This window comes from Benincasa hispida, chromosome 12 (assembly GCF_027475165.1).
Source record: "Benincasa hispida cultivar pf3 chromosome 12, pf3_genome.v1.1, whole genome shotgun sequence".
Taxonomy (NCBI): domain Eukaryota; kingdom Viridiplantae; phylum Streptophyta; class Magnoliopsida; order Cucurbitales; family Cucurbitaceae; genus Benincasa; species Benincasa hispida.
In genome coordinates, this window is record NC_143489.1 from 27,606,695 (window position 1) to 27,627,186 (window position 20,492).

The 20,492-nt window shown below is 32.1% G+C and overlaps 2 protein-coding genes across 3 annotated transcripts; one reads left to right on the top strand and one right to left on the bottom strand.

Moving 5' to 3' along the window:
- Positions 1–10,340: 10,340 nt before the first annotated feature.
- On the top strand, positions 10,341–14,935 carry LOC120068448 (nicotinamide adenine dinucleotide transporter 1, chloroplastic). 2 transcript variants are annotated; one of them, XM_039020223.2, is made up of 10 exons: positions 10,341–10,658; positions 10,740–10,839; positions 11,027–11,113; positions 11,564–11,670; positions 13,037–13,085; positions 13,285–13,397; positions 13,541–13,635; positions 13,870–13,958; positions 14,056–14,150; positions 14,234–14,935. In XM_039020223.2, exons 2-10 carry the CDS (start codon positions 10,764–10,766, stop codon positions 14,636–14,638), a joined length of 1,116 nt encoding a protein of 371 aa, XP_038876151.1. In that variant the 5' UTR covers positions 10,341–10,658; positions 10,740–10,763; the 3' UTR covers positions 14,639–14,935. The 2 variants fall into 2 exon arrangements, with proteins under 2 accessions (XP_038876151.1, XP_090164639.1); XM_090308513.1 differs by having other exon boundaries at positions 10,616–10,839.
- A 3,085-nt stretch (positions 14,936–18,020) lies between these two features.
- LOC120067717 (uncharacterized) lies at positions 18,021–19,003 on the bottom strand. Its single transcript, XM_039019272.2, has one exon. The coding sequence runs from the start codon at positions 18,708–18,710 to the stop codon at positions 18,255–18,257; it is 456 nt and encodes a 151-aa protein (XP_038875200.1). The 5' UTR covers positions 18,711–19,003; the 3' UTR covers positions 18,021–18,254.
- Between the last annotated feature and the right edge of the window lie 1,489 nt (positions 19,004–20,492).

The window sequence follows — 20,492 nt, forward strand, 5'->3', positions numbered from 1 at the left end:
AAATTAGAAAATCAATGTTTAACGTCCACTTCCACTCAAACTTCAGTTTTCAAAAGGCTAAATATCTCCACATCAAAGAAGATCGAACTTCGCCATCTTCTTTTGACCATTTCAAAGTGACAAGCGATCTATATGAAACAAAAATGAAAACCTTGAAGGCAAAACCATTTCATGAAGCAAGTAGTGACGATAAAATTCACAATATTGTCCTTTTACGCATAAAGAGAAAATTGTCTGTAGAAGGTTCCTTAACGGTGAACCAAAACTCGTCATACTGACAAATCCCACAAATGAAGAAGAGGATGATAGCCATGGCGAAAATAAAGGCTTTTGAAATACAAATGTAATAACCTTTATCATAAGAGTATAAACTACATGTCTCTCATGGCCGACATGAGCTTAAAAATGAACGACCCAATTTTTTTTTAATTACGTTATGACTTGATCCCTTATTTCAAGGGTACGTAGGCTATTTAAAGAAATTTAAGTTCAGTCTATAAAATATTATCACAAAAAATAGGAGTGTCACAACCACCTAACTGTGACATTACAAAATTGGCATTGTTCATCCTCAATGAAAAATGAAACTTCAAATTGAAGATTTTCATCTTTAATGGGAGCATCCCAACAAATTGGGCAGAGCAACAAATTCAAGATGCCCATCCCTAATAAGACGAGATACAGTAAATTGAAGAAATATGATGCTTGAGACTACAAAAATAAGATGCATACAAAAAAAAGTCTTCATTAAAAAAAAAAAAAAAATCAATCTTGTCAACACTATCTTAAATAAAGAAGTTTCAAATGTTGGGTGTTGCTTGCTTCAAGTTCAAGACATCGATTGCCTAAATTTAGATACTTCATCTTCAACATTGGGGCTTTGCTCACTTGAAACGACATTTAATTTAAATTCAATTTAAAAAAAAAAAAAGTTTGTCTAGGATACATAATCTTTTTTCTATTTTAAAAAATTAAGCTTCATAAAAGTTATCAAATAAATTATCTGCCGTTTTTTTAGGAAAAAATCAAATTACTTTTTTTGAATTATATTTGCATACATTTTAAGATAAGTAATTAGTAAACACTTATATTATATGTTCTTGAAGTTTAATGAAAGAAACTAAAAAGAATGATTTAGATACATAATCTTGTTTTGTTTGGAAAAAAAAAAAGGAATATTCATAAAATCGAGATACACCAAATAGTTTTTAAGTTATATTTACATGCATGTTCAAATAAGTTATTGATAAATAATTATATCTTAGGTTTGTTTTCAAATATGGAAAAATGAGCCAACTTATTTATAAATATAGTAAAATGTCATTAGTGACAGACAATTATAGACAATGATAGACATCTATGGATGTCACTATATTTGAAAATATTTTAAGCAGATTTGTCATTTAAAACAATTATCCTATATCTTATTGTATTTAAAAAAAAATAGAATTGTTTAGATAGATATGTATATTAATTAATTTAAAAGAATTACAATTATTAAGTTTTACTATTTTTCATCACTACTAAAATTAAATTTAACATTTCACTTCATAATTAGTTTAAATTAATTAATATACCTTGACTTCAATGATTGAAAATGAGTATTTAATGAAAAACCGAGGTTAAAAATATAAGTTCAAATGAGAATTTCAGAGAAACGTATTTCGTGGAGTTAAACTTGTGTTTATGTTGATTTATGTGGATGTGTTCAATCTCTAGTACCTAATCATAACTTCTGAAGTTTAGGGAGTCATAATTCTCTCTAGGTTATTTGGGACCTTAATTCAAATGATTTAGAGAACGTCTCCATTTATAAAATTCTCAAGTGAACTTTGTGGTTCATCTTCAAAGTTTAAGATCAAAAGTCGTTTTACTTTACCTTCAAGTTCAGTGTGGATGACTCTATTTTATCTTCAAAATATGGTATGGTTGGTTTCACTCACTTGAAGAGACATTTCATCTTCAAAGTTTAAGATCAAAAGCCATTTCACTTCACCTTCAAGTTTGGTATGGATGACTCTGCTTCATCTTTAAAGTATGGTATGGTTGGCTTCGCTTTGCTTGCTCAAGGGTGGAGGCTTCAATGACGCATCTTCAAAATCAAATGCGGAGCTTCAATGACTCATTTTCAAAATCAAGTATGGAGGATCCACCTACACTTCATCAGACTCAAGTATGGAGAATTCATTGATGCTCACAAAGCTCAAGTGTGAAGGATTTGCCGATGCTTCGTCAAACTTATGTTCGAAGGATTTTGCAAGGCTTCTTCAAGTTCAAATGTGAAGGGCAAAGCCAAGTCTGATGGGGAAAGTGCAAGGCCATGTCTGATGCGGAAGGTGCAAAGCGATGTCTGATGCAGAAGGCACAAAGCCATGTTTGATGCAGAAGGTGCAAAGCTCAATATGTTTATTATTGTTTAGATTTTGTTAACGTCAAATCTTGAAAACAAAAATATGTATCTAAATCATTCTATTTCTTTTTAATTTTAAGGATTATAGCTATTTAACGATAACTTATTCAAAATACTATTTGATTTTTTTTATTTTTTTATTTTTTTTTTACAAAATTAAGTGTTAGTAGATAGTTTATTATTATTTTCAAGACTATTGTTATTATTTGGGTAAATTACAAAAAATCATTCCTAAAATATGGTGATAGTTGTAATTATACCTTTAAACTTTCAATTTTAAAAATTGAGCCGTCAAACTTATATAAATATTAAAATTAAGTCAAATTGGACCTTTAAACTTACATATTTGTATTAATTGTAACATTTATATAAGTTTGAGGGTTCAATTTTTATGATCTTTGGGTCCAATTTCTACGATTATTATAAGTTTGCTGGTCTAATTTTAACACTGGTAGAAGTTTAAGGTTATAACTTTTACACTTGAAATCTTGAGAGTGTAATTGCAACTACCATCATATTTTAGTGATTTTTGCAATTTGCTCTTATTATTTTAATGAATAACAACCTCGATGTATGAGATATATGTATTAAATTTTATGAATGCTCAATTTTTTTAACTGAACCAAATTATGTATTTAAACCATTATTTCATGAAGCATTTGCAAATTTAGCAATCAGATCTAAAGTATTTACAAATATAGTATAATACAAAAGAATTTGTAAACTATGAGTGATAAGTCATATCACTAGTAGGGGTTGATAGAAAATATTACTAGTAGGCTATCAATGATAAAGTTTATCATTGATAGATTTTGCTATATTTACAATTTATTTTAAAATGGTGTTATACATTTAATTATTATCCTTAAATATTCCAACCAATGCAATTACCCATATTTCATTTTCTTTTTATTATTAAGAAAATATAATATAATTGTTAAAAATTAATTTTGAGTTTTTTCCTTCCAAAAAGAACTTACAACTTATTTGAAAATGTATGTAAATATAATTTCAAAACTACTCTTCGAGTTTTCTCTCCTAAAATTATGGATTAGTAGATAGTTTATTATTGCCATTTTCGACATATATGAATAATGATGGATATTTGTTAGGTTTTCTAATTGTTCAATACTTTTTTCAAACAAAAAATAATATTACTTATTTAAATTATTTTTTTATTTTATAGATTGTTTTCAAATATAACAAAATGAATCAAAATATTTACACGATATAGTAAAATTCCACTATCTATTTGCGGTCTATCGCAGATAGACAGTAAAATTTTACTATATTTGTAAATATGTTCAGTAATTTTATCATTTAAAATAATTTTTCTTATTTTTTAAAAACATATATATTATTTGTTATAACTATAACAAATAATATATTTTTATGAACGTAAGATCATATTTGTAGAAAATAGTTTTTTAAGCTGCTTTTTTTATTTTAAGTATGAGTATTTCTAATTCGAAATTCCATCCTTCTTATTTTGTTTCCTTCCAAAAATCAAACTATCCGAGTGAAAAAAAACATGACTCGGATAGATTGATTTTTTATTTTCAAACTATTTGTAAAAATATTGTTTTTTTAAAAATAAGTCGAGGGTTGAAAATTCGACCTATATAGGTCAAATTTTGAACCATCGACCTTCCTTTCACTTGTACATCGAACTTTGAACCCTCGACCTTGCCCTTCCTAACATTATTATTGAGTCTGTTTAATTATCATTCTGGAGACCTTCCTCTATCAAAAGATCGTATTTCTAAATTTTCATAAGGTCCCATAGAATTCCTTCCAAAGCTTGTTGAATAATTTTTACGGATTCTGTCATCTCAGCAAGTCTGACTAAATAACGAGCTAATGAATCTCCTTTTTTTTGCCACTGAATTTTCCAATCAAATTCGAGAGCGAGATTATGAAAGAGAGTGAGATTTTGAGAGAGCGAGATTTTGAGCAAGAGCGAGAGCGAAATAGCGAGATTTTGATAGAGAGCGAGAATACCGTACAAATTTCTTTTTTTTCCTTTTTAATTATTATACATTCCACCTTCTTCTTTCTAATCCTTTCTTTTTTTTTCTTTTTTTTCTTTTTTTTAATTTTCCATTTTATAAAAATAATTTCTAAAAATAATTTATTATTTTATTTAAACTCTAAAAAGAATAAATTAAAAAATAATAATAAACTCATAAAAATAAAAAAAAATTAAATTAAATATCTCATTTATATAAAAATAATTACAAAAATCAATGTGTCCCACAAGGCGAACGTCATCGATTTCGAGCTGGTTGTCGTCGTCGACTTCGAACTCGAGATTACTCAGGTTTTTCTTGATGTTGCTCTGGTACCTCTGCAGGCGCTTCATAATATAAATATTCATTATGCTCTCCACGATCCCGACCATGTCCATGCACGTATGAAGACGAAGGACCAGCCTCTGAGTCATAATGTCTTGAACCAAATGCTGGCATCATCATCATCGGACTAACATAATTAGTTTGACTTTGTGTCTACGTCATAGGGGGCAACTCTTCCACATTATGTGCAACCTCATCAAACTCATCCTTTTCCCGAACAGGTCCCCTACGTCTAGGAGCTGGTGGAGGAACAATAGGTATATCGTACATATAATGAATTTCCTCCATATAGCTTTGGTTGTCACTACATATAGCAAGAACCTGGTTCGAATCATTCGCAACCTTTCGGAGTCTACTGTTATTCGATCTCTGTGAATTATAAAATAATTAGACAATATTTAAAATAAATTTAAATTAAAAAAATTAGATAATATTCATTCATTTACCAAATGACCCACAGCTGCTCTTGGACAAGTGACATAGCGTCTTGTGATATTATTATACCAATGAATATATTCTTGAGTGGCATCTGTGTCAAACTGTTCAAAAGAAACCCCCACTGCAATAAACCTTGCATGATAGTGCCATCGCACTACCAAATGTGCAACTTTTTCGGACCAATCTTCAGTCCTTAGGTCAATATCATACAGTACGGGTTCAGTATTACAAGGCGATGGGACATCCTGCTGAAAACCGAATTGTCTTATTACCCTGTCAGGAAGATGCCACTCACCAATGTGAAAACATATAAGAGGACTCATCGTCCGCCATATGTTTTAACCATTCGTACAAAAATTAGGCAAAGTATGCACAATAATTTTGTACGGCTCCCAAATAACCTGAAATACAAAATATTATATTAGAGAATATTAAAGACAAATACAATAAAAATGTGAATAAAATAATCAATTAGGTTTAGTGTAATGTACCTGTTCAAGTTGAAGCAGATCAAACATGTATCTATACTGGTTGACTACATGTGTGGCTGTCCTAATCACACAAAATTTGTCTCTTCACCTAAATTTTTTAATTGATAATTTAGAATTTAAATTAACTAGACCAATGATATAAAAATTAAATTGAATAAAACAACATACCGAGAACCTAGGCTCGTCCAACTAACTAAGCGTCATTAACATAATGTAGCTGTGGAGTCATTGTTGGAAATCGCTCCCAAGCCCATAGTTGCAAAAGTATGAGAGGACCAGCTATCTCTCGAACCTCAGGTCTTGTTGCTTTGCATATTTGTCTATACAACCATGTCAAGCATGCTCCACCCCACGAATACCACCCCGCATCATGAAGGTTAGCTAACAGTGGCAGGAACATAAAGTGAAAAAAATGACTTGATTTATCTGAAAACAGACTTCCACCCATCATTTGTAGTATATATGCTCGCACATATCTTATGACGGTTTCCTCATCTGCATCATCTGTGAGCTCACGAAATTGTGTTCCTAACCATATTAAACTTAACCTCGATCCTTTAATCTTATCGGCAAGTGGGGTCGCACCGAGGTACAATTGACAAACTTCTAACCAGTCATCGTACATCACTCCGGTGACCGGCTCACCGTCAATAGGTAACCCCAACAACACTTCTATGTCTTGTAGAGTGATAATGCACTCTTCAACAGACACATGGAATGTATGCGTCTTGGGCCTCCATCTCTCGACCAAGGATGTGATCAGATGCCAGTCCAACTGAATAAATCTTGCCTCTCGACGTCTGAAAGATATTTCTCCAATAGTACAATCTCGCCATACAACATATGATCGATGAATGGACTGGTCGTACAAAACATTGGGATCAACAGGTCTTGGGTTTATCTTGACGCTCCAATACATCCCTTATTTCTGCTCTTCTTTTCTCGAAATAGTTCATGCATTTGAAGAATGTTATTTGAGCAAGAGCATTTATAGGCAACATTTGAGCTCCTTTGAGGACTTCATTTATGCACTTGATAGATTTGTCGTCATCCACCCATATCTGAATCCTTCATCATGTGCTTGAGTCCATTGCTCTAAACTAATATTGTCAAAAAAACTTAGACAGCTCCGATTTATTCTTTTGATATCTTCAATTGCTTTGTTGAACTTTTGAATTTGAAACTGACACCCGACACGATAAACATAATTTTTCAATGAATTAAATTTATACTTTTTATTGAAATTGCTGACGATATGTCGTAAGCAGAAACGATGGTGACATTTCGGTCCCGTCCAACTATTTGTTGGGTTGTTTACTGCTGCAATTATACCAGCATGTCGATCTGAAATTAAACACATCTCTTCGTATGTTACAATTTCTCTCAGGTGTTTCATACTTAGTAATCTCGAACAAGCCATCATACCGAGCGGTACTGTTCATGTAACAAGTGGCAAGCATTCGGCATTCCATGCTCGCATTTTATGGCCGTTTGCTCACATTTTAACATGAACTACGAAGATTTTATTGAGGACTACTACAAATTGTCAACGTATGCTGAATGTTACTCTCCTCAATTTCAACTTGTACCGCATGAAGATTACTGGACCACGCACCCTAATATGCCCGTCTTACATCTTGATCTATTGTTGTTGAGAAGACCTAGTAGACCGAAAAGTTCACGTTATCACAACGAGATGGATTGGACAGAACCAGCCACTCGACAACGATGTGGATTTTGTAACCAGTTAGGACATAATCGAAGGAAGTGTCATTCGTTACTAAGACGGGCTCCAGATAGTTAGGGATTGAATAATAAATAAATTTTTTTATTATATATTCAATTTTTTTTATAATAATCTACTGTATATTCAATTTTTTTTTTTTTTGGTAATCAATAAAGTTTTACATTATAATAATCTAATATATTCAATTTATAGTATAATAATCTAATATATTCAATTTATTCAATTTATTATCTAATGATTATTCAGTTATAGTATAATAATCTAATATATTCAATTTGTTGTCTCGTGATTATTCAATTATAGTATAATAATCTAATATATTCAATTTATTGTCTAATGATTATTCAATTATAGTATAATAATCTAATATATTCAATTATAGTCTAATGATTATTCAATTATAGTATGATTATTAGCTCTTTTTTCTCTTTTTTTATACATATTTCTATGGAAAGTTCAAATAAAGTGAAGACTCTCGCTCTCTCCTAAGATCTCGCTCTCTCACTCTCACTCTCGCTCTCTCTCAATATCTCGCTCTCTCTCAATATCTCGCTCTCTCTGTTATTGTTGTTATTTTTCCATTAATGATTACTAGCTTTCATTTCTTCTGGAACAATCATAAACACTTTTTTTATTATAGATCTACTACCAGAAACTCAATGCATAATCTTAGCATTCAATGTGTATTCATGAATAATCTCATTTTTCAATTATTCAACCATTTCATTTTACCAAGTTCAATGTTAGTCAGATTAGTCAATATAAACTAAATCTCGCTCTCTCCAACATTCTCGCTTTGAATCTCGCTCTCTCCTAAAATCTTGCTTTGAATCTCGCTCTCTCTTAAAATCTCGTTCAACATCTCGCTCTCTCCTACTATCTCGCTTTGAATCTCGCTCTCTCCTTAATCTGCTTCAGCCCACTTATCTCCTTAATCGCTTTGAAGTTTTGACATGTGTGTAACCTTCGACAACCTAATATACAAAATTTTGTTCGTAGACAAAGCTAATTCGGAATTGTCTTTCATTCCAAGGCATAACTTGTATCCATGCACTTCATATTCGTCTGGAGTTCGCTCCTAGAAATATAGTCATCCCCACCCCCTCATGTCAATCCCACAAGCCTCCATCTAATTCGAAATGATAACAAAATGCCTAGGTTGTTAGAAGCAGCTCGAGTACATAGACACATATAGAGGAAATAAGAAAAGTAATAAACCTGCAATCTCGGGGGTGGATGTGTGTCGAAACTTCAACCTTCGACAACCTAAGCGAGATTCACGATATTTCCCTTATCGAGGGTTGAAGTTTCGGCCTATGTATTGTTTCCAAGTTTTTCTTTGTTCATCGAGTTCTCAACGTTCGACCTCTAGCCTCGAACTCCCAAAACAACAATATTTCTCTAATAAGTTTCAAAACAACAATATTTATCTAATAAGTTTTGAAAACAACAATATTAATATTAAAGGTCCCGAATAATATGACTTTTATATAAATTTTAGTTTATAGCTTTTATTTCAAATACATCATATACTTTTTTTTTTCTATTTTTATCTCTTTCATTATTTTAAAATTTTAAGTCAAATATATTTATAATTCATCATAAAAATTTATATTTCAAAGATTTTCAGCAAGGTCCAAGTTATTATTATTTTCATTGTCAATTATCTTAAAACAAAATATATCTTTCAATAATAAGTTTATATCAAATACTTATTATTCAAACTAATTATATATAAAAATTCATTTAATATTCAAATTCCACATAAAAATTTAAATGCTAACAAAATATAATAATGTGTCTTTAACCAGTTTATTAAAATTAAGAAAGATAATGGAAGAAGTCATCGTATATTTTATTCTTATTCCGAAAGGAGATGATCGAAGTTTCTATTTTGATTCCAACAATTTGCTAACAACATCAAAGGAATGCTATTCTCATTCCGATTAATTTTTTTTAGGTTAAATTACATTTTCGTCCTTGTACCCGGGAGTTTATTCCTTATATTTTTTAAAAGTCCCATCTAGTTTATTATTGATTTTTTTTTCATATAAAAAATATCTATCTTCATTTTCACGGTAGAAAGATTGTATTTATTTGTATCAAAATTATTATTATTATTTAGTCACTTTAAAAAAAATCAATTTTGAGTGGCTATATTTAAAATTTATTAAAAGTAGATAGATTAAAATTAGAAAAATAAAATAATGAAAGATTTTCACAGATAAAAAAATGTCAAACTATTTACAAAAACAGCAAAACAAAATACACCGATAGACTTTTATCGGCGTCTATTAGCTTCTATCACTTATAGACACCAAGAGACTTCTATAAGCCTCTATATAAAAAAAAAATTATAATTTTACTATTTTTGGTAAATAATTTTTCTTATTTTTCTATTTTTGAACATCCTCCTAAAATAATATAAATACATAATGGTATTTTAATTTTTTTAGATAAGTGTTTTAACCTTTTTATTTAAATTTTAGTCCATTTGTTGTTTAGTAAGCAAATGATGGAGAATCCAAATAACAAACACAAACACAATTACACAATATATCATAGGAAAAAAAAAAATTAAAACATCATTTTGATTTCTATCATTTAAAGTTTATTCAATTTATTTTTAAATGTACTCTTAAAAAATCTTAAGTATCATCTATATTGCTGGTTTATTATTGAACTTTTCAAAAAAACAAAATTTGTTATATATTAATATTTTCACTAAAAATAAAACCATATATTCTTATTATATATCTTCTATGAGTATTCTTATTAATTAACCGAATTCGATAAAAATTAAAAACTTAAATTAAGATTTTGTAAAGTCGGACATTTGTAATTAAACAATTTTGATAAAAATTAAGAACTACATTAAGGTTTTTGAGAGTTGGACATTTGTAAGTAACTAAAATGGAACAATTTAGAGACCAAAAATAGTATTAAAAAAAACAGAGAGAGAAAAAGGAAAGGGAAGGGAAAGGGGAAGGGAAAGGGAGAAGAATTTATTGTAAGCTTTGAGGGATTGTCAAAGACGTTCATGGAATCCAATTCTTCATCGTGAGAGTTGAAGCGACAAAATCACTGAAGCTTAAACCCTTCAAACAAGTTTCAAGAGAAGAAAATTCATCTCTTTGCGTCTCTTAATCGGTTTAATTGAGGCATTTGGTCAATGCAACCAGGAAGGAAGACAAAGGGGAAAGGCTCTGTGTGTGTGTGTATGTATATACATATTTATGTTAGTTATTGAGCTCTAAAATCAGAGATCTTCGATGCAAATTTGCTTTTGTTCCATTCAGGAATTGTAGGAAGTGGAGAGCAAGATGAGTGGCGGTGGCAGTGGCACTCCTCGAAGCACTAGGGATTTGATCTGTAACGCCGGTGCCGGTGCTGCCGCAGGTTTGGTCATTCGTTTTTCTGGCGAAATTTTGAGCTTTTTGTGTTTGATTTTTGCTGTGTGTAAATGAAGCTTTGTATCAGGGTTTGGAATTTGGGGGTTTAGATTGATTACTTGTCCGTTGAATATGCGCATTGAGTTTGTGATTAGGGATTAATTAGCATTCGTGCATTATGGTGTGCGTAACAGGTACTATAGCAGCCACGTTTGTCTGCCCTTTAGATGTAATCAAGACGAGGCTGCAAGTACATGGTCTTCCATCTAGTCAAAGAGGAGGTAATCTTTAATCTTAACCTTGGAAAGCTATATTTTTTTTTTCCTTTCATTTTTTAGCTCAACAACAAATGGGCTGGAGAAATTCCAAGTTCTAACATCTTTGGTCGATGACATATGGCTTAACTAGTTGAGCCAAGTTTAATGTTTGCTTCTTTAATGTGCAAATATACCATGAATTGGAAATCTCAAATTAGGAACTTTCTTATATGCAGTAGCTTCTAATGTTTCAGTGTATTTTGAAGTCTGAATCAATTCACAATTTCGTTTTTCTTTGTTATCCTATTCTTTCGAGCTAAGAGTTTAACATGGATCAAGACGTAGAAGACTAGTGGTCAAAGGATTAGTTTTAGTTATGTGGTAACTGATATTAACGTTTCTGCATCTGAAAATGTATGTTGATATACTTGTCTATGGATTATATTTCTTTAATCTCCCTCGTTCTCTACCCAGGTAGTATTATTATCAATAGCCTACAAGACATAATGCGTTCTGAAGGTTTCAGGGGAATGTACCGTGGCCTTTCACCAACCATAGTAGCACTTCTTCCAAACTGGGCTGTGAGTATTTTATTGGATATTCCATTGGAAAGTAGCATTAAGACCTTTAATTTTTTTTTTTTCCAGACATAGGTGTCAAATTTATGGTTGGTTGCTAGTATTCAAGCCCATGTCAGTGGCCGACACCATATTGAAACATGTCCATGAACTAGAATTTCATGAATAGTTATTGAAATCCACTTTTCTGTATGACTTTCTTCTGTTTTCCTTTTTCATCATATTTCTTGGGGTTCTTGACTTTTTGATGGGTCTCATTTCTTGCAACTCCACGAGCATAATTCTTTTCATACAGGAATTCCTTCCTGGACTGCACTGTTGACATTAATTATGTATTTTCTTTCCCACTTGGGTGCATAATGCATTTTGTGATTTCTTTCCCCAACCCATGGCAATTTAGGAGGCGTTTGGGGTAAGAAGTTGGTTATTATAGTCATAGATTATTATAGTTGGGTTATAGTTTGTGTTTGGGGTGTAGATTATTTTAGTTTGAGTTATAATAGTATGTGTTTGAGGTGTAAACTATTTTATTTTGAGAAATAAATAATAAATACTGTAGCAAAGAATAAAAAAAAATGATGAATGTAAAATAGTAAAAACTGTAGCAAATAGTAAATACGGTAGTAAATGAGGGTTTTGAAATAGTGTTGACTGTAGCTAATTGGGGAATACAAAATAGTATTTACTGTAGTAAGAGGTGGTTTTATAATCTTAGGATAATTTTCGCCCCAAACACACTCTTAGTGTTTCTTTTTCTTGTTTTCTTTTCTAACGGGCAATTCAGATACCTTTCTAAGAGACATTTGTTTTTCCTATTTTAATAAAGAAAAGTATGATATCGTCCTTGGAGCAGGGGGTGGATACACACAGTTATCTCAAAATTGACGATCTTTCAAACTTCATATCTTGCTCACTTCTTAAATTCATAGTACATGATGGTACATATAACAGTAAAAGTAGGAATTGGGAGAAAGATTCTCATACATGGTGGTACTTGCTAATAGTAGTAGGACCTAAGTGGGAGAGAGAATTACATTCACACTTCATCATGTTGGTACTTAAAACAGGAGGACCTAAGTGAGAGAAGGGGTTACATTCACGCTTACCCATGATGGTTTATGTATTTATAACAGTAGGACATTGTGGCATAAAGATTTGCATCCAAACTTCACCGTGGGATGTTATGCTGACGTTTCTATTTTATACTAATGTAAATAATTAAAAATAATTATTTTTTACTATAACCAAAATTTACTTCCACATGATCTTACTTTGGCACAAGTTATTTTTATGAGATTCGTCATCCATTTCTTGTTTCAGGATCATTTTCCATCTTCTGAATGATTAAATGTGCTTATCTCACATGTAGGTCTACTTCACAGTTTATGAGCATCTAAAAGGCCTACTTCATTCAGATGGTTGGTTTTGGTGTTCATTGGCAAATGATTTTTCCTTTCCTTTCCTTTTTCACAAACACAGTTGTTTCTGGACATGCTGTCGTAGTCCTCATTTCAGATTTTGGATCTTGGATATGTTTAATTCTTTAATCCTTAGAAATGGTTAAATTTGATTGAATTGCTTTGCGTAATTAATATTGTATTTGCTATTTGATTGCAGGGGACGATGGTCATCATCTCTCATTTGGGGCAAATATGGTTGCTGCTGCTGGAGCTGGGGCATCTACTGCCATTGCAACAAATCCTTTGTGGGTTGTTAAGACCAGACTCCAAGTAAGTAGCAGGTGCTTGCGCTTTTAAATTTCTGTTTCACCGAGTTTATGTTTTTTATGCTCCATCTTACTAAAGCACAGCTAAGTCCTTTTTTTATATTGTTATTCTTTTTTATGTTCATAGCGTTTTTGGTTTCAACTCAGACACAGGGAATGAGGCCTGGTGTGGTTCCTTACACAGGCATGGTTTCAGCATTTACCAGGATTGTACAGGAAGAAGGATTTCGTGGGCTTTACAGGTTTGTTCTCACCATATTTGTGGTAATTGAGGTTTTTCATGTAATATATGTTTTCCCAAATTTGTTGCTTGATTGTAATGAGTGATAGAATGGTTATCATCATAAACAGAGTTGTACTGTTTTGTTGTTGAATATTATTTACTTCATCCTCATTTATTTTTATGTTAAAAATTTTAAATGCTCCATCGTTCTTAATAATTATGAGAGCATGCCTTTGATTTGTGCTATGAACAGTGGCATCGTCCCTTCATTGGTTGGGGTAAGTCATGTTGCGATTCAATTTCCTGCATACGAAAAGCTCAAATCGTATATGGCAAAAAGAGGTACTTAATTATGATAATCTTTTGGTTAAATATTTCTATTAGTACGCGAGTATATACTCATCCAAATGTGAACGATTGTTAAAATTGGTTTTTCCAGATAACACGACGGTTGATAAGCTAAGTCCAGGACATTTAGCTATTGCCTCCTCATTGTCGAAAATTACAGCCTCAGTAACGACTTACCCACACGAGGTAGGTTTTTAAACCCTCTCTCTTTGCAGGTGCTTGTGTTGTGTTTTTAATAATTCTTTATCCTGTTTAAACTTCATCTCCAGGTTGTTCGTTCCCGGCTACAAGAGCAAGGCCAAGCCAGAAACGTTGCTCCTCAATACTCGGGAGTAATGGACTGTATCAAAAAAGTTTTTCGAAAGGAAGGTCTCCCCGGCTTTTATAGAGGTTGTGCGACGAATCTGTTGCGAACAACTCCATCTGCTGTAATAACTTTCACCAGCTATGAAATGATACATAGGTTCCTACTGCGAGTTATACCTTCAGGCGAGGAGAAATATTCAGAAACCCATCCGAACTCTGATAGCAATAGCCATGTGAAGCCCCAAAAGGCAAACCGAGACGACTCAAAGGAAGATAGTGATTCCAGCATACAACAATCACAATCCCAACCAAGTAAGCAAACTAGAATTCCTCTGGGGAATAAAGAACACCTGACATCTAGACATTGATTAAATCTGGTTGCCATTTTTTTTTTTGTTTTTGTTTAATCTTATAAACGAACAATAAAATTCTCGATGGTGAATAAACGCATGCTCTCCGTGTGCTTTGAATTTTGTAACATGTTTCTTGGTTAGCGATGCTATAGAGGGGAAAAGAAAAGAAAAGCTGTAGCATCCACGTCTTTGTGAGTGAATGAAAGCCATGTTAAGCTTATATCTGATCGAGTCTAGGAATTTTGGAAATGAGATGCTGAGCAAATTGTGTATTATTATATTTATTGATTCGATAATAGAGGCTTTCAATAATCTCCATGTTTCAATGCATTTCACTGGAGGTTATAATTTATTGAGCTTGGAATTTAAATTGTTTTGTCCTGATAAGCCTTCTGTATGTAGTGTTCAGCCTGTCTTTCATATCATATTTAGTGGAGGTTATTACTTCTCTTCCCCAAAAAAAAACAAAAAACATTTCATTCATATATATTATTTGTATATGTTTACACATCCATCAACTTCCTCTTGTGAAGATGGATGTGCTCAAGATTAAATATTGGACCAAAAATGTAAAATTGTATGCTGGTGAGAAGAAGATGAATTTACAGCACATGATGTACATCTCTGTGGAAAAAAGTAACAATAATTAAGCTTATAAATTAGTACCAATTAACTTTAAACTGATTGTGTTAATTTAGATATACTCTAAATTTTTATAAGGGGGTGAACTTAGGGTCTGTTTGTTTTGCTAAAATAGGTTGGGTTTGGAATGAAATGTAATAAAAAATTCATGTTTGAATTGAGTGTTTTAGGTCCTATTTGTAATACCAAACTCATTTTGTTTCCACTATTTAACCCTCTTTCTCACCATTTTCATGTTTCACGATCTCATTTCGTTCTGTCCTCAATATATCACGTATTTCAACACTCCTTGATTCTCGGTAATCCTGATTATATTTCAATTTTAGATTTTTTTGCTAAGATCTTGTTTTAAGACTCAGGTATAATTTTGACATGTACAAGAATTTTTGTAATATGAAGTTTAATGTAATAATGGGAAGAAGTGTTCTAATCAAATGAATAGTAGTGGTTTTTCATCTAACTTTTTATTTTTATTTTTTTTCCTTCTTTTTTGGAAGAATTATGTGATAGTTTAGTCCTAAAGTTTGAGTTTAGTAGTATTTACATTTAGGTTCTTGAGTTTTCAAATTTAACATTCTAACTTCTCAGATTTGGTAAAAATGATTTATTTGGCAACATTTCATGAGTTAAAATGTCAAGTTTGAAAACACAGGGCCTAAAATGCTATCAAACCCAAATCTCGGAGATTAAAAGTGTAATTTTCTTTTTTTCTTACTACGTTGGTGAAAGATTGAGAAAATTGTAACACAAAAAAGTTGTTTGTTAACATGGTGATGGTAAGTAGGGATGGTTTGAAGTTTTATTAAATGATAAAGACCAAACTACAAACCTTAAAACTAAAAGGACTAAACTGAAACTTTTAAAATCACATAGGCTTAATGGGAACAAAGTCTAAACTATAGGACCGAATTAAGATGAAGACCAAATCAAAACTATTAAGATCACAAGGATCAAATTGAAATATTGTACAAAGAGAGGGGTCAATATGAAAGAAAGGAAGTAGTATGAAAATGAGAGGGACAAGATCCTTGAAGGCAGCAATAGAAGAAGCATACTCAAAACAGCACAAAGTGCAATGGGAACTTATCCCATCAAAGGCCACATCAAATTTGATGTCTTTACAAATGAAAGTTTATAGTTTTATCTAAAGTGAGATGCATTGCTTTTTAGGAGTGGAATGTATATTGCCTTTTGTTTCTGAAAGGAACATTTCATATGCCTTTGTATATTTGGTTCAAATTCTTGGTCCCAATATTCCACTCTTTTTCTTTTCTACACATCCCTTAAAGAAGAATTAATATATTTTTATTGTTACATTTTAACTTTTTTACTAATTTTTGTTTAGATCCCACACTTTTTTGTTTTAGATCTCATATTTTGAATCTTAAACTTCCCCTCAGTACTATTTTAACCTTTATCATTATTTTTTTATGGATCACTTTATTAGAAATTTGAATATTCTTTTGGGGATTTAACGGCCAACTCATTAAAGTGTGGTGTTAAAACACCTACAACTGATAATAATAATAATAATAATAATACCTTAAAAAAGGATAATAAGAATAAGAATAATAAAAAGGTGTTAAAACACCTACATTTGATAATAATAATAATAATAATAATACCTTAAAAAAAGATAATAAGAATAAGAATAATAAAAAGTTCAAAAGTTCTAGTTTCAAAATAGAATTTATGCCAATATTACAATTTCATATTTATTTAAATAATTTATTATATACAAATAAGAAATTCAAATTCACGTCATGCCTGCACTCACACCTACCTAGTGCCCCCTGTGTGCGTACACAAAGGGTATTGGGTGATGACAACAGGCATAGGAGGTATCGGGTGGGCATGAACGCACATGGGAGGCACTCATGCAATAGTGTGCACGAGAAGTCAATGAACCCGTATGGCTAAAACAATGTATACATCCAAGCATTTGTTGGCATTTTACGGAATAAAAATGTGATGCGAAAGATGTTGAAATTTATGGATTTGAAAATTCACTTAATTGAGAAGAGCAATACTCAAGTGAATCATGAGTTGAACCTATATTTTTAGGGTCCACAACAACAACAAAAAATATATATATATATATATATTTAAAAATAAAAAATAAAAATTTGTCATATGACAACTAGTGCAGGCCAAAATGTATGTATTTTTCAAAAGATCTCTCATGGAATGAAGGGTCCCTCCACAAAAGAAGAATCCAAATAACATGTAGACTACTGCTCTTAAATATTGCAGGTAAGAATCTATCCAAAAATATAAAAGGAAGAAGTATATTCTTATATCAATCTCTTGCTGATTTCAATATTTGCATGTCACACTCAAATTAAAAGTTTAATCAATTTGGACTAATTCATATGGTTAAACTACAATCAAAATTTGGAAACAATATTATATCCAATTAAAGAAAAAAAGCAACTGAGTCAAGCTATTTGTAGATTTGTTAACTCAAATTTAACTGACTAATCTTGACTATGGTCAAAGTGGGGTCAAATATTTGGTTAGGAAGAACTTGTTAACTCTAACTTATATTTAAGAACAAAATTTTACACAAACTTCATAAACTAAAATAGCACAATTAAAGAAAATCAAGGTTTAAGCTTTAAATTTGGTACTGATTCTGTTGTAAGATGGACCAAAACTACAAATTTATAGAATTAATTTGACTAATTAATATATGATTTGAAAATTCAAAAGAAAGAAAAATTAAACAAATAATAAAGCTAATCCAAAAGTAAAATTTGACAGAAAATAAGCACATTCCCACTCATGAGAAATCTATTCAGAATTTCCATATAACAAAATTATTTCCCCAAACCCCCTTGATTAAGATCTTAATCCTTCCCCCACCCCTATTTTAAGTAAAAATTAAAAAACCATACTAAAAAACAGAGAAATATTAGATCAGATATATATATTTTTAAAAATAATTATAGAAAGGGTTAAAAAGATTTTTTTTTTTTTTAATCATCCATTACTCGGGGATTCCGGCGAGTACGGGCCGCCAAGTTTTCCGAAGCAAGTATTTGTACCGGAAACCGGTCCAACCCGGTCTAGGTGAACCGGGATTCCAACCGGCTGATCCAACTTCGCCATCCTCCTTCTCCTTACAAACCGTAGTCGCGTCCCGGGTTGGAGCCGCGACCGCCGTCTCGTGAATATCGCCGTCAGTTGCAACATACGGCGGCGACGAAACGAACAAATCCTTCAACGTGTTGCTCCGGGAAAGTTCCTTATGGTCGTCTCTCTTCTTCTCCGGTAAGGCACGGCGGTGAGGAGACCGACGGCCGGAATTCCGAGTGAGAAGCATCCGTAGAGTGGTTTTCCGGCGGCGGAGGTGAACGAGAGGACTGGTTCTAGGGCTTAAAGTGGGACTCTGAGCGACGCCGCAGTGCGTCGGAAGGAGCTTGAATTTGAGAAGCGACGCCATGGAAGAAGCTCAGAGAAAGAAGAATCGCGAATCGATCAATTCAATGGGGTTTTCGAATGGAATCGACGCTGTGGATTTAGGGAAATTTGAAAATTTTGTAATGATTGAAGAGGGGAATACGGAGAGGATTTTGGGAGCGTTGGGAATTGGGGATTTTGTTTGTTTTTTTTAATTATTTGGTTCATTTTTTTCCGACTAAACTTTGAATTGAAAGAGAAATTTATTGAATTGAAGGAAGAAGAAAAAAGGTGGTTCATTTTCCCAGTAAAATTCTTATTCCAAATTTCCAACTAACAATTAATAATAGTATTTAATATTAATGATATTAATGAAAAAGAGGCTCTCTTGTTCCTATGCTTGACTGAAATTCCCAATTACTTTTTTACCCCTATAAAAGTCATTTACTAACTCTACTTTATCACTTTAGGCTGGTACCCATAGATTAAAACGTGGATGTCTACTGAAAGTTTTTTTCATTTCTTTTTCTTTCCTCCTATTTGACCATTTCATGAGAAATTTTGTGAAAAAATGTTATATAAGTTTACTTAGGTGGGATTTGGGTTTACTTAGTCTAAAAAATTTAAATTTATATAATAAAATTTTAAATTTTCGACGTTATGTTTAATAGATGTTTTGAATTTTTTATTTTGTATCTAATAAACATTTTAATTTCTAATTTTGTATTTAATAATTTTCAATGTTGTAACGGGGTCGGAACGAGGTGGGGGTGTCCTCCATCCCCGACCCCATGGGAGAAATTCACCCCATCTCTGCCTCCGTCCCCGCCATTTGAAGGGAGGGACGGAGGCAAGGGTTCTCTGTCGGGGAACGGAGTCCCCACGAGGCCCCATTCCCCGTTTCCCCATGGGGATCCCTACTAGTTCCTGCGGGGAATCCTCTACCATATTCAATTTAGGGTATTTTTTTTTAGTTTTTTAAGTTTGGGCTTGGCCTTTTGGACTTAGAGTTAGAAATTGGATATTTAATATTGGGCTCTAATCCAATACTATACATTATAAACATATATATAAGTATATAAATATATAAATATATCAAATCAGGGCGAGGATTAATCGAGGTCAGGGTCGGGGTCAAGGACGGGGCAGGGATTGGGTGCCCCAAAAAATTTTTCCGGTTTGACCCCATCCCCGATCGGAGTGGGTCCTAGTCCCCGCGGGAAATTTTGCCAACCCTAATTGGTGAAAAAATTCGAATAAGAGAAACGTCGACCATTTTGACACAAGCAATGATTTTTTTTTAATATTCTTGCTATTTGTTTGTTTCTTATGCAAAAGAGGTACTTAAAGAGGTAACTAACCTGGATTGTTCTTATAGATTTTTTGGCTAGGTTCGACCTTGACAAGATCGAGATTGAACACATTAATTTGGGATTTGACACGAACAATTCTCTCTTCTAGGCCGATGTTATCTTTGGCCCAAACATTGCTATTTTATCGACCTTGCTGCTTCTATCCTTATTTTATGTTGATTGTACCTTTGGCCCAAAATCATCTATAATAACTAAGTTCCTAAGAGATTCAACTTTTTTTTTAGAAAGAATTAATTGATGTATTAAATATATATTTGAATGTTATATTTAATGGAATTATTAACATTCAATTTTGTTTCTAGCATATACATGATTTTGAAAAGAAAAATCAAAATTTCAAGGACTAAATTTGTAATTTAAGAGTTCATGATCAAATAGATATAAATCTCAAGTGCTTAATTTAACCAACAACAATTACATAAATTATCTCAAGTGTGTAGTTTAACCAACAA

What these genes read in the sequence shown, in the direction of transcription:
- LOC120067717 (XM_039019272.2), bottom strand. Translation starts at nt 18,710, where the DNA reads ATGGCGTCGCTTCTCAAATTCAAGCTCCTTCCGACGCACTGCGGCGTC.
- LOC120068448 (XM_039020223.2), top strand. Translation starts at nt 10,764, where the DNA reads ATGAGTGGCGGTGGCAGTGGCACTCCTCGAAGCACTAGGGATTTGATC. An exon ending in TCCATCTAGTCAAAGAGGAG is followed by an intron (nt 11,114 to 11,563) that starts GTAATCTTTAAT and finishes TTCTCTACCCAG; the next exon opens with GTAGTATTATTATCAATAGC. An exon ending in TAACGACTTACCCACACGAG is followed by an intron (nt 14,151 to 14,233) that starts GTAGGTTTTTAA and finishes CTTCATCTCCAG; the next exon opens with GTTGTTCGTTCCCGGCTACA.